Raw genomic sequence first — 12,002 nt, 5'->3', positions numbered from 1 at the left:
TTAGACCCGAGCACAGCGATACTCGGATAAAGCCAATTACTCGAGCGAGTAGTGCTTATCCGAGTACGCTCACTCATCTCTAATGACCACCTTTATACATTAGCAATGGCTCACATTGTGCATGTGATATACATATATTTCAGTGACTCAGAAGATGAAACTTGTACTGAATTAATACATTTTAGAGATCATTTCATGCAGGGGTTTTCACAAGTAAAAGCTTTTTCTAAGTTTTTCCTTGATCACTGACAAATTAAGGCTTTTCTTTGTAATAATAGTTTTTATTAATTTTCAACAATACAGTTCAGTATCAAATAAATGCACTGCAAACTTTGTCTCCGTTATTCCTTTTTTGCAAGAAAATGTGGATGGATTGACATATATCCATGTAGCAGAAATTTACAATTTGTGCCATTTGAGTCATGAGCATTCCAGCAGACAAAATGTGATGGTAGCAAATACTCAAAAACATCACCAGCTTTGAAGAACCAGGCTTATGTCATTCTCCACTACTTATCAAATAACTCGGCAAACAACCAAACAACCCTCTAACACCTTTTATCAAAAGACTACTCACCACCATTCGATCCTGTATTGTAATCAAAGAAAAGATTTAATAGGAGGCGGAGTAAGGGTCTTTTTAACACGAGATAACCTGTCAGGCACAGATGCCCGACGGGTCATCCCAGCGATAATAAACTCACAGGAACGATGATCACTAGTGAATAGAGGCCGAGCAGGACAGGGATTGTTCTGGCTCACCAGCCTCCATTCACAGTAAACAGGCAGCCATTCATATATGAACATCTGCCTGTTTGCACGGGCAAACATCATTCAGTTTTATGCATGCAGAAACTGAATGAGAAGTGAACAAATTCTTGTTTGTTGTTTATTCAGGGCATGCATTTAAACTGAACAATAATTGTTGAGATTACCACTGGATGTGGAGATCTGAACAATTTATCAGTCCGTGTAAAAGGGCCCTAAAGTAAGGATGTGGCACTCCAGGTAACGAGGAGATAAGCCCCTTTTACACAGGAAATGGTTTTTAGGTGTGCATGAAAGATCTGATCAGCAATTTATCGCTGATCTTTCTTTCACCACTACAGTGTTCACACACTGCACAACTATCGTGCAAATTACTCAATCTAATGAGCGATTTGCACAATCGTGTCATGTAAAAGAGATTTTTGGAGGGAGGATTAGGAGAATGGCAAAGGCAATTATGGTAAGGTACCATTTGTGACGCTCCCACTCCTAATTCAGGGCCTGGATGTCATTCTTGAGCAATACAATATTATATGTTAAAATCATTAATAACATCAAGGGTTGTTGATCTGGGGATTATTCCGATTGCCAGATTAGAGCCGGAAAATAATTTCCCCCCCTAAATAAGGAAAATTGGCTTCTACCTTATTGTTTTGGTTATTTTTTGCCTTCCTCTGGATCAACATTGGGGGGTAATAGGCTGAACTGGATGGACATATGCCTTTTTTCAGCCTTACATATGAGTTACTATGTTACTAGAGACACAGGTTGGTGTCTCGCTATCAGACATTCTGAATACCATGTAGTGTTACAAGAGCATTCATGTATTTTTGCTTTAATTTTTAGGGGGAGTAGGGTAATACATTTACACCAAGTAGAGAGGTTTTGACCCTCTGCTCCTTCTGAAACGCACCTTCCATCGAGTCCATTTTCATAATGAATACTAACTTTTCTAAAAGTAGTTTAAAAGAAGGTGGTTGAAGACGTGGAAGATTGTCTTCCGAGCTGCTGCAGTGATGTGATTGATTTTTAGCTAAATTACAAATCTGTGTGTCACTTTAAAGAACATGTCCGAATATCTGGGCATGAGAAAAAAGGGAAGGGTCTGTTTGATAGCTGATAGGATCATAGAAGGGGTAAAAGCATAGTTATCTAGCATTAATTTATTAATTGGATGATTTGTTGTGTTATAGTCTTAGGTACAGTGGAGGAGTGTGTAGACTACGAAAATGTTGGCTTTTCTGGAATGAGAGTTAGGCTGCCTATCTACAGCCGTGATGGATTTTCCCTAGCGATATTCCGCCCTGGGGGTAAGGGGGAGCACTGACAGGTCTCCGTGATGGGGCTATCTAATAGATGGACTCACTGTGGAGAATTGCGGCAAACCACAGCATGCCGCTATTTTAATCCCGCGATGGATGTCGGGCTGTGCTTTCCATAGTTAGCCTATGAAAAGCTTTTCATAGCATGATCTGCAGGCGATTTATCGCTGCAGATCATGCTATGATTATCACCCGTGGACAGGCAGCCTTAAGAATCTGGTTTCGGAGCTGAGAGGACTATCTGTCCATTATGTGACAGAGGATTATTTGAATATAGCTCTTGGACTGTAGTTAGTGAAAGAGGAAAACATAAATCAGAAAAGGTCTAGTGTAATTCTGTGAGTGTGAGAATTCTTTTCTGCAATATGTGTAATAGTTGTGCAATAGATGTGATTCCACCATTGCTCCATGCATAAAAGAACGGATGTGCAGAGCCATGTTGGCTATTTTATATAGCAGGATAGCTATTTGTACTGTGAACATTTACTATACAGTGTAATGTAATAATATACCTCCGCTCCAAGCGGAAATATTATTCTCTGTCTCAATGTGCTTTTATTAAGACAGTGTCCACTGATGAGATGGTGTTCCGTGAATCAAGCACCTTTTACCATTTCCTCTGAGGAGTCACCGTCTACTTTGCATTTTAATGAGGTAAACTTCCAATTGTACATTTTTATCAACCTAAATTCAATTTAGTTTCTTGTCGCCAGAGCATTTTTTAAAAATGGGTAATGAGCACTTACATTGTAAGGATGATTTGCAAACATTAATGAAAGATGACTTAATTACCCGTGTAGAATTGCATTCTTGACTCCAAAGGGGACAATGGCATTTATGTAGAACATTTCCAGTTAATGAATGTCCTATTACTACCAAGGGAAGAATAAAATGATCGTTTTATTCAGCATTCTGAATGCTAAAGTAAACTGCAGCGTTCAAGTTTTATAGATTATTTTAAAACATATATATATATTTAGTATCATATTACAGAAGAACCACAGAAAGTTTTATAGATTTTAAAATATATAAATTTAACATCATATTATAGAATAACTGCAGATTGAGATAAAAATCTGCTGACACTCCTACAATCATACACTGCAAAAAAAAAAAATGCTGACCTAGCCATGTTCCCTTAAGAAATTTGGGGATATAAATGATGGTATTGCGCTATTAACACATGGTATCCAAGCTTCTGTGATATACAGTATATACTGTGCAACCTTGCTGGGCTCCATGTGAGCCTGGAAATCCATTGCAGTCGCCCCCTGGGTCCTCTGCTTGTTGCTACTCAGTCACCAGAATATATCCTAGGGTTTTTCAAGCATCCCATACTCGTATGCAATAACATGCACCAACCATATACTGATCGTTCCATGTAAAAGCAGTATTACTTAGGCTGTGAAGTATGTATACAGTACACTTACGTCATCAGGCTCTCAGCATCCGTCCTAGCCCTAAGCATGGTATTTAAGAAAGGAGGTGTGACTCATGAAATGTCACAGCATTTCCTATGCCTAGTGCAAGTAGAGTATATTAGAAAACTGTATAACATATTAGACCATGAATAAGTTTCATTTATCAAAACAGAATATCCCTTTAAGGGTGGACACCCACTGGCATTTTTTTCTATCTTGCGCTGCGAGACCAAGTGAAAACACTCATCTCGCAGCGCAAGAAAAGCGCTAGCCCCATTGAAAACATAGGAAGAATACCACAGACTTCTGCCACAGCTGTGACAGCTGTGGCAGAAGTGCAGCATGCTATCCCATTGCTTTCATGAATAGCTAAGCACTAGCTGTAATTGGCTGAGCGCTCAGCCAATAGCTAAGCACTAGCTGTAATTGGCTGAGCACTCAGCCAATCAGCACAGTCCTTTCAGGAGGTGGGGATTTTTAAATCCCCGCCTGCTGAAAGTGCTGGACAGCAGTGCCAGGGAGCCAGCCGGAGGACGCGTCTGAGCGGCAGAGAGGTGAGTTAATTTTTTATTTTTTTTTAACCAGTTAATGATGATTTTCAGGGAAGGGCTTATATTTCAAGCCCATCCCCGAAAAATCATACTGCAGGGCTTGCCAGAAACCACTGCTTTCAATGGGATCGGCAGCAGTGCCGAACCCATTGAAAGCAATGGGATAGCATGCTGCACTTCTGCCACAGCTGTGACAGCTGTGGCAGAAGTCTGTGGTATTCTCCCTATGGTTTCAATGGGGCTAGCGCTGCTGTCACTGGCCCCATTAAAAACACTGGCGATGTTCCAGCGATTTTCCAGCGTTTTTCTTGCGCTGCGAGGCGAGTGTTTTCACTTGCTCTCGCAGCGCAAGATAGAAAAAAACATCCAGTCGGTGTCAACCCTAAGTCCTACATAAACAGGGAAGCAGGTTTCAGCACTATAAATGAGGCTTTTTTGCCAGTGTATCAGCATATTCTACTGTCCTTTTCTTCCCCCAGTGTATGTAAATTGCACGTTGCAAACTAACGCACTGATTGAAATGGCTAATCAGTTCCAGATGTGTTCTTTTTCCTGTGCAATTACACAATGTTTCATGCATCTCCTTGCGTATTACATACACCTTTGCACACCCCCATTGACTTCTATAGGGACCTTTGGTGCACAAATGCGCAGAAAGATAGAGCATGTTCTATCATTTTTTGCATGAACGAAAATGAGTGCAAAATACGCTCATGTGAATGTCGCTATCCAAACTGCAGGCATCATGGTATAGAGCAGGAGGAGCTGAGCAGATTATTATATATTTTTCTGGGGAAAGATTCAATATAACTTGTCATTCATTTATATTTCTACTCATTCTAAGCTTAATGGTCCATTAGGGGGTCTAACAGCTGTGTATGACTGTGCATACAGAAATAGTTGTCAGTCACCAATAGGACCGCTTACTGGACCATTAAAGGGGTTGTCCCGCGCCGAAACGGGTTTTTTTTTTTTCAACAGCCCCCCCGTTCGGCGCGAGACAACCCCGATGCAGGGGTTAAACAAGAAGACCGGACAGTGCTTACCTGAATCCCCGCGCTCCGGTGACTTCTTACTTACCTGCTGAAGATGGCTGCCGGGATCTTCTCCCTCGGTGGACCGCAGGGCTTCTGTGCGGTCCATTGCCGATTCCAGCCTCCTGATTGGCTGGAATCGGCACGTGACGGGGCGGAGCTACAAGGAGCCGCTCTCCGGCACGAGCGGCCCCATTCAGAAAAGAAGAAGACCCGGACTGCGCAAGCGCGTCTAATCTGGCGATTAGACGCTGAAAATTAGACGGCACCATGGAGACGAGGACGCCAGCAACGGAGCAGGTAAGTGAAAAACTTCTGATAACTTCTGTATGGCTCATAATTAATGCACAATGTACATTACAAAGTGCATTAATATGGCCATACAGAAGTGTATAACCCCACTTGCTTTCGCGGGACAACCCCTTTAAGCTAGTCTTCTACTAATTCCCCAAGCACAGATAACTAGAGATGAGCGAGCATCAAAATGCTTGGGTGCTCGTTATTCAAGTCGAGCTTTTGGTAATATTTTCTCTCTCTCTCTCTTATTTTCCATAAGTTTTCAAAATTGACTTTTCTTAAATAATAGGTTTACATACATCCTATGTACGATATTTAAAATGGATAGTGAACACAAATGAGCTGCCACCTCTACAGTGAGGGTCAGATCTGGGTACATACTACTCAGGATCTCTGGATCAATGAAATCCCTACTTAGCAATGGGTCCTACTAATGTGACTTTTATTTCACTTTTGGCATAACCTCTTTGATTTCTCAGATGCACAAATTGATATCTATACAAGTATTTCCATCTTTAAAACTGAGAGCAAGGGCTGGTTCCTGAGAGCTGCTGATAATGGCAGAAAGTCCATTGTACAGATTAGAAAGTGAAAAGCAATGAAAATATAATTGGAGCCCCTTAAATTTCTCCAGTGTCATGGCCGTAACCAGCGGCACCCTCACTGATCCTGCCCTGCTGCTGGTGGCTGTCACTGTCATCTGTTGTGCGGTTGATGCTGTATCATCCTTCCTGCTACTGCCTAAACCCATAGGGTGCGCAACTGCGCATCCTTGGCCTACCTCTTAAAGGACCAGTTTTTTTAACTCCATCCAGGTGCTACCCGGGTTATTGAAGGTACCCTCCCCTATTTAAGGGTGCTTGAACAATAAGGTTCCTTGTGCTCTAAGTGAAGGTATTCCAATATCTTCTTGACTCTTGGTTCTGACTGCTGCCTGTATACCCAGCTTTCCCGAGCTCTGTCTATCCTGACCTCTGCCTGATTATAGACTATGATTGCCTGATTGCATGGATTCTAAATGTCCTGACTTCAGCCTGTTATTCTAACTATGTCCTTGCCTTTCCCTTTGGCACCCATCTGCGTCAACTGCCACTGTTCTAAGATTACTCCTGAGAAAGTAACCTAGAGATTCCCTGCAGTGAAGGCTATATCCCTCTAAGGGCTCCTTCCCACGGACGGATTTCCACCGCGCAATTCGCGGCCGAGATCCGCCGCATTGCCCGCAGCTATTAGGTTCTATTGAACCTAATAGCTCAGGGATCACGGTGCGGAATTCCGCACCATGAAATCACCCGTCCTCACCCGCAGCATGCTCTATTTGCCCCGGGTGTATGCGTGGACGGCTTCCATTGCAGTCAATGAAAGCCGTCCGTTCACGCTATCTTCCGCTGTAGCACAGCGGAAGATAGCGTGAAATCGCCTACCGCCGCCGCGTCATATGATGCGGTGGGTGTGTCATGGGACGTGGCCGGCATGTCACATGACGCGGCGGCGCATCATGCCGAAGCGTCATGCGGGAGCTAGGACGCCGGATCCGCAGGTAAGTTTGGGGGTCTCTGGGGGGCGCCGTGACGGGCTCCGCGGTGGAGCCCGTCACGGTCGTGTGCAGCCGGCCTAAAAAAGAGTTAAAGGGTAAGACCCAGGGACCTTTTAGACTAGCCCAAAGAAAAAACAGTCTGTGGCACAGTGGGTGCACACCCTTTGCATTACAACAAGTGTGACAATATTTAGTTGAAAATCTGAGCAAATGTCAATAAACAAGTAGATAATATTTCCACTGTAGTGTGGCCCTAATGAACTAATGTGGCTATTGTACATGACTATTTTTTTTCCCCAAAACAGCGTCTCGGTTTTTCACAAGTTGTGTATGATAATGCAACCCCTTTAAGTTTGTTTTTACATGCCACATGATCACGTATGACATATCATGACTTACTGTATATTACTGAAAAACTGCTAATTAAAATATCAGGTACCTGTAGAGCAGCAAATGTCATCATCTCTTCTTCTGTGCACTCTGTATCCTCTAAAAGAACAGCCCACCGCGCTTGCTCAAACAGCAGGTTAATCCGTACGACATCCATCTAAGGAAGATATTTCAATTAATTAGTTGCCGCGTTACTCTCTTTTCTATATACTGTAGACCTTCTGACACCTCCATTCGTCTGTTTAACATTACTACAGATTAGCATGGTTTATGGTCTCTCACCTTTGGATCTAAGTCATGAAAAGTATAATATTTAAATCGAAGCCATAGTCTATCCCCTTCCTGGACTCCTTGCTGCATGAGAGACTTAGAGGAATCAAGCCACCTATATAAAAGATGATGAGAAAATGAAAATACAACTATAGGGTTTCCACACAGGAAATCCCAAATTTAATCCTCCAAAAGGACAGGCCACCCTCCATTTTTCAAATGAAGTCAGAAGTAAACTCAATAGGTGACTGCCAAACAGATAAGATGGGTGGCCCAAAAAACTCAACTTTCAACTACAAAGCAAGACACCCTCTATTTTTTTACCATTTAACAAACCTTTATTTGGGACAGTTTCAGGCTCTTATGTCTACGACAAGGTTGTTCTCAAAGACCATGAATTTTCAGACTGTTGCTTTAAGTCATGGAAGCAAATCGCAAGGCTGTTCCAAGACAGATTACCAAGACGTCTGCTGTCCAGTCCTCACGCACTGACTGACAAGTATTTGTGTCAGAATTTTGCCTATTTTCATATATTTGGAGGTATTTTTGTAGGAACAGCACAAATGTGTAGATTGTCAGGACAAATGCCATTGTCAATACTTAAAGGGGTTGTCCCGTGGCAGCAAGTGGGTCTATACACTTCTGTATGGCCATATTAATGCACTTTGTAATGTACATTGTGCATTAATTATGAGCCATACAGAAGTTATAAGAAGTTTTTCACTTACCTGCTCCGTTGCTAGCGTCCTCGTTTCCATGGAGGCCGTCTAATTTTCGGCGTCTAATGGCCAAATTAGACGCGCTTGCGCAGTCCGGGTCTTCTTCTTTCCTCAATGGGGCCGCTCGTGCTGGATGCCAGCTCCGTGTAGCTCCGCCCCGTCACGTGCCGATTCCAGCCAATCAGGAGGCTGGAATCGGCAATGGACCGCACAGAAGCCCTGCGGTCCATCGAGGGAGAAGATCCCGGCGGCCATCTTCAGCAGGTAAGTAAGAAGTCACCGGAGCGCGGGGATTCAGGTAAGCGCTCTCCGGTGTTCTTTTTTAACCCCTGCATCGGGGTTGTCTCGCGCCGAACGGGGGGGGGGTTGAAAAAAAAAAAAACCCGTTTCGGCGCGGGACAACCCCTTTAATGTTTTAAAGTATAGCGGTTCGCTTGCTAAAGCAAATTGTTAATATTAATGCTGCAGCTTGTGTAATCGGAAATCTTGCGCCTAAGCGCCATTTCTCATAATGTACATCAGTTTTGAGCACCACCTTGCAGTTGTAATTTAAAGCTAAAACTTTACCATAACATTACTATTAGCAGATGTAACTAATTGGGAAGGTGTCTTGCTGTATAGCTGCCACTTTATTTATTGCCATATCTCTATGGGTCACCCTACCGTGCAGGTTGTGACAATAATGAACTTCTTCCTTGGCCTTCATGTTCTCTGGACCTTATGCCTTGTGATTTTTTTTCTCTGGTGAAGTGTTAGATTCTTAATGCTACCCTTACCACCCACCATATCAGTCAATCGTGATTTGCTGCAATGTGTAGGGTAGGAATCTGACTTCAGGCTTGATGTGTGTTGAGTGACAAATGTGGCTCACGGTGACCACTTCTGATATGGAAAACATTTTTTATGTTGTGCAACAAAACTTTTTGAGTTTGTTTCCATTGATTTCAAATTTATGTATCAGAGTGTCATTAAAGTGATTTATGAGTGTTTCAAATTGGGAAGATCATTTTTAATAATCCTTTTAAATTCTGTGGATTTTTAATGTTTTTTTATACAATAAAAGACTTGCCATATGATGTAAAATGCTATAGAATATGTAGGCGCTAAATGGATAAATGTGATTATTAGGTTACATAGCTAACTCTAATAATGAACACAGAATGCAATAGTATTTAAGAAACTAAGGAATAATACATTCTGTCTGAGTTCATACCTGGCATGTACCGCTGTTTTATCAGTCACTGAACTGGCCTTGTATCTTTTTTGTATATCTTCAGGAGTCAGTCCGGTTTGGCAGACAGACAAGGCTTTGTAACACTCCTGTCCCTCAGGAGAACCAATAAAGTGAGGTGGGACTCCTCCAAACTGGACCTGTCCTTCTCTGGCTGCAATAGAGGAAGTTGTAAAATTAGAGGGATTAAAGAAACCATAGAAAGTTCTTAAGGGAAAGAAAGCAGGAATCGACAAGACTGTAAATGTTAATGAAGAAAACACAATGTGTAGGGTAAGTATCAAAAATCTTAAACAGAAGGGGTGTAAAACCAAGGTTTAAAAGAGACTAAAATGTAGAACATGTAACAGTTACATATAAGAATCTGTGGTACCATAAAGTAGTAGTGTATAGGTACTGTTTAGAGATGAGCGAGCATACTCGCTGAGGTAAATTGCTAGATCGAGCATTGCCCTTAGCGAGTACCTGCCCGCTCGTAAGCAAAGATTCGGCTGTCGGCGGCGGGCGGGGGAGAGCAGGAAGGAACGGAGGAGATATCTTTTACTCCCTCTCCCTCCCCCCCCCCCCCCGCTCCCCCCTGCTCATGGCTGCAATTCACCTGTCACCCACGCCGGCAGCCGAACCTTTTCTTCTTTTCTTCCGAGCGGGGAGATACTCGCTAAGGACAATGCTCGATCGAGTAATTGTCCTTAGCGAGTATGCTCGCTCATCTCTAGTACTGTTCATAACAGGAGATGAAGACAAGTGGAGAAGCGTGTTTTATGAGGCTTAATACTGTAAATTCTAAACATTCTATAAAATTATTGAGCAGTTGTATCAAGTTGGCAAATTACTTTTTAAGGAAAGTTTGATGGTTTGGAATGGAGTCTAACAACTGGAATCACAGAAACTTGGTTAGGAGTTCTCTAGTAGCCACATGAACTGTACATTTTAAGATAGGGAATTATAGGATGTTTTACCTGCCCATACATAAGTAAGAATGGGAGTAGGAGGTCCCCAGGTGTGCAAACAGTTTTCTGGGGTGCTCTTATTGATAAGGTTGGAAATAACTGATATTAACACAGCTTTAACATATAGTTTATTCAAAGGTTCATTCATTTTAAGGTTCATTACCAACTGTGGGCTGGAAGGAGGTGAGGTCAAAGATCTCTTGCGTCACTGGATCCTTCTCCTTTTTCTTCTTTTTTTCCCTTTCTTCGGGTGCTTTCAAGAAAGACAGTTCTTCTGGATGTCTGATACCTGGAAGAGAATAAATTAAATTAATGTGCAAGATTTATTTTAAAAATGTGTGAAGTACTGAATATAACAGACACTTACCAAGCATCTTACAGACTTCGGCACAGGCACTAAATGTGGTGCTGGAGAAGCAAACACGGATCCTAAGTGAACGCTGGTTGGGCAAAGATAAGATGACTGGCTTGTGTTGGGGCATGAAGTATAAAAGGGCATCTGCTAGGATACCATATTTGTCCAATGTCCAGTTAGTTTTAAGCAACCACTGACGCTTCTGCTTCCACCACAGAGCATAATCAGACCAGTCCTTTGCAATACCTACATTAAAATAGGAACAAGAAACAGAGAACTTAACACAATTAGAAAATTAAAGAGGATCTCTTGGCTCTCCTAACATATCTGTTTTAGCAGTATATTCCCCATGAAATAACATTTCGGGAGCATCTTTTCTTAGACCTCTGTTCTGTTCTCTGTTATTCCTCCTGGTAATGCATGAATATTTTCACAACTGGGTATTACCATTTCCCTTATCATTAGGATGCACCTCTACACAGTTTGACACTTGTCAGTGCTGACCAAACCATGTCAGTGTGTGTAGGTACAAAGGGAAAGATAATTTCAAGTTTATGTTTTCATACATTTTCAGAGGGAATAACAAAGGAACAGTACAAAAAAAGGAGTTATAAGAAAAGATGCTCCCAAATTGTTATTTTATGGGGAATAAAAATATATACTTAACAGACATGTCAAGCGCACTAACAGGTCCTCTTTAAATAACTATGGACTGAAAAAGGGAAGACTGACAGAAAGTCACCATAAAATCAAGCAGGTGGGCCAGAACACAGAAATAAGGGTCTATTTGGACTTCACGGTTTCTCATTGAAGAAGCGAATGATGTCAAAGTTTGCTCGTTCGAACAAGAAATCGTTCACTTGTTCACATTCACTGTATAAGTGAACGAAAAGAACTGAACAATCATTATGCAACTGAATGATTAGTGAATGCGCCAACGATAATTTTTATGCCTCCATAAAATGAATGATGAACATTCGTTGTTCAATCATTGGCTGCATTTACACTGAATGATTATCGTTCATTTTCGCTCATTTGAACGATAATCATTCCATGTAAAAGGGCTTTTAGGAAGGGTTTATCCCAGTGAGCTTAGAATTATAAATACATGGCCCTGTAAGGTAGCATTTTGCCACAGCAATGTATTTGATTAATCT

At 41.9% G+C, this 12,002-nt stretch overlaps 1 protein-coding gene across 1 annotated transcript in view; it reads right to left on the bottom strand.

Annotated features, from left to right (window-relative positions):
* FERMT3 (FERM domain containing kindlin 3) overlaps positions 1-12,002 on the bottom strand; it is a 36,905-nt gene that overhangs the window by 12,922 nt on the left and 11,981 nt on the right. The window contains exons 3-7 of the mRNA XM_066582798.1: positions 10,858-11,091; positions 10,654-10,779; positions 9,523-9,694; positions 7,603-7,705; positions 7,370-7,477 (exon numbers count right to left, since the gene is read on the bottom strand). Coding sequence (XP_066438895.1) covers positions 7,370-7,477; positions 7,603-7,705; positions 9,523-9,694; positions 10,654-10,779; positions 10,858-11,091 — 743 coding nt within the window. The remainder of the gene's footprint in view (positions 1-7,369; positions 7,478-7,602; positions 7,706-9,522; positions 9,695-10,653; positions 10,780-10,857; positions 11,092-12,002) is intronic.

The sequence above is a fragment of the Eleutherodactylus coqui genome, chromosome 11 (assembly GCF_035609145.1).
Source record: "Eleutherodactylus coqui strain aEleCoq1 chromosome 11, aEleCoq1.hap1, whole genome shotgun sequence".
NCBI classification, from domain to species: Eukaryota; Metazoa; Chordata; class Amphibia; order Anura; family Eleutherodactylidae; genus Eleutherodactylus; species Eleutherodactylus coqui.
This window is presented reverse-complemented; position numbering and strand designations above follow the sequence as displayed.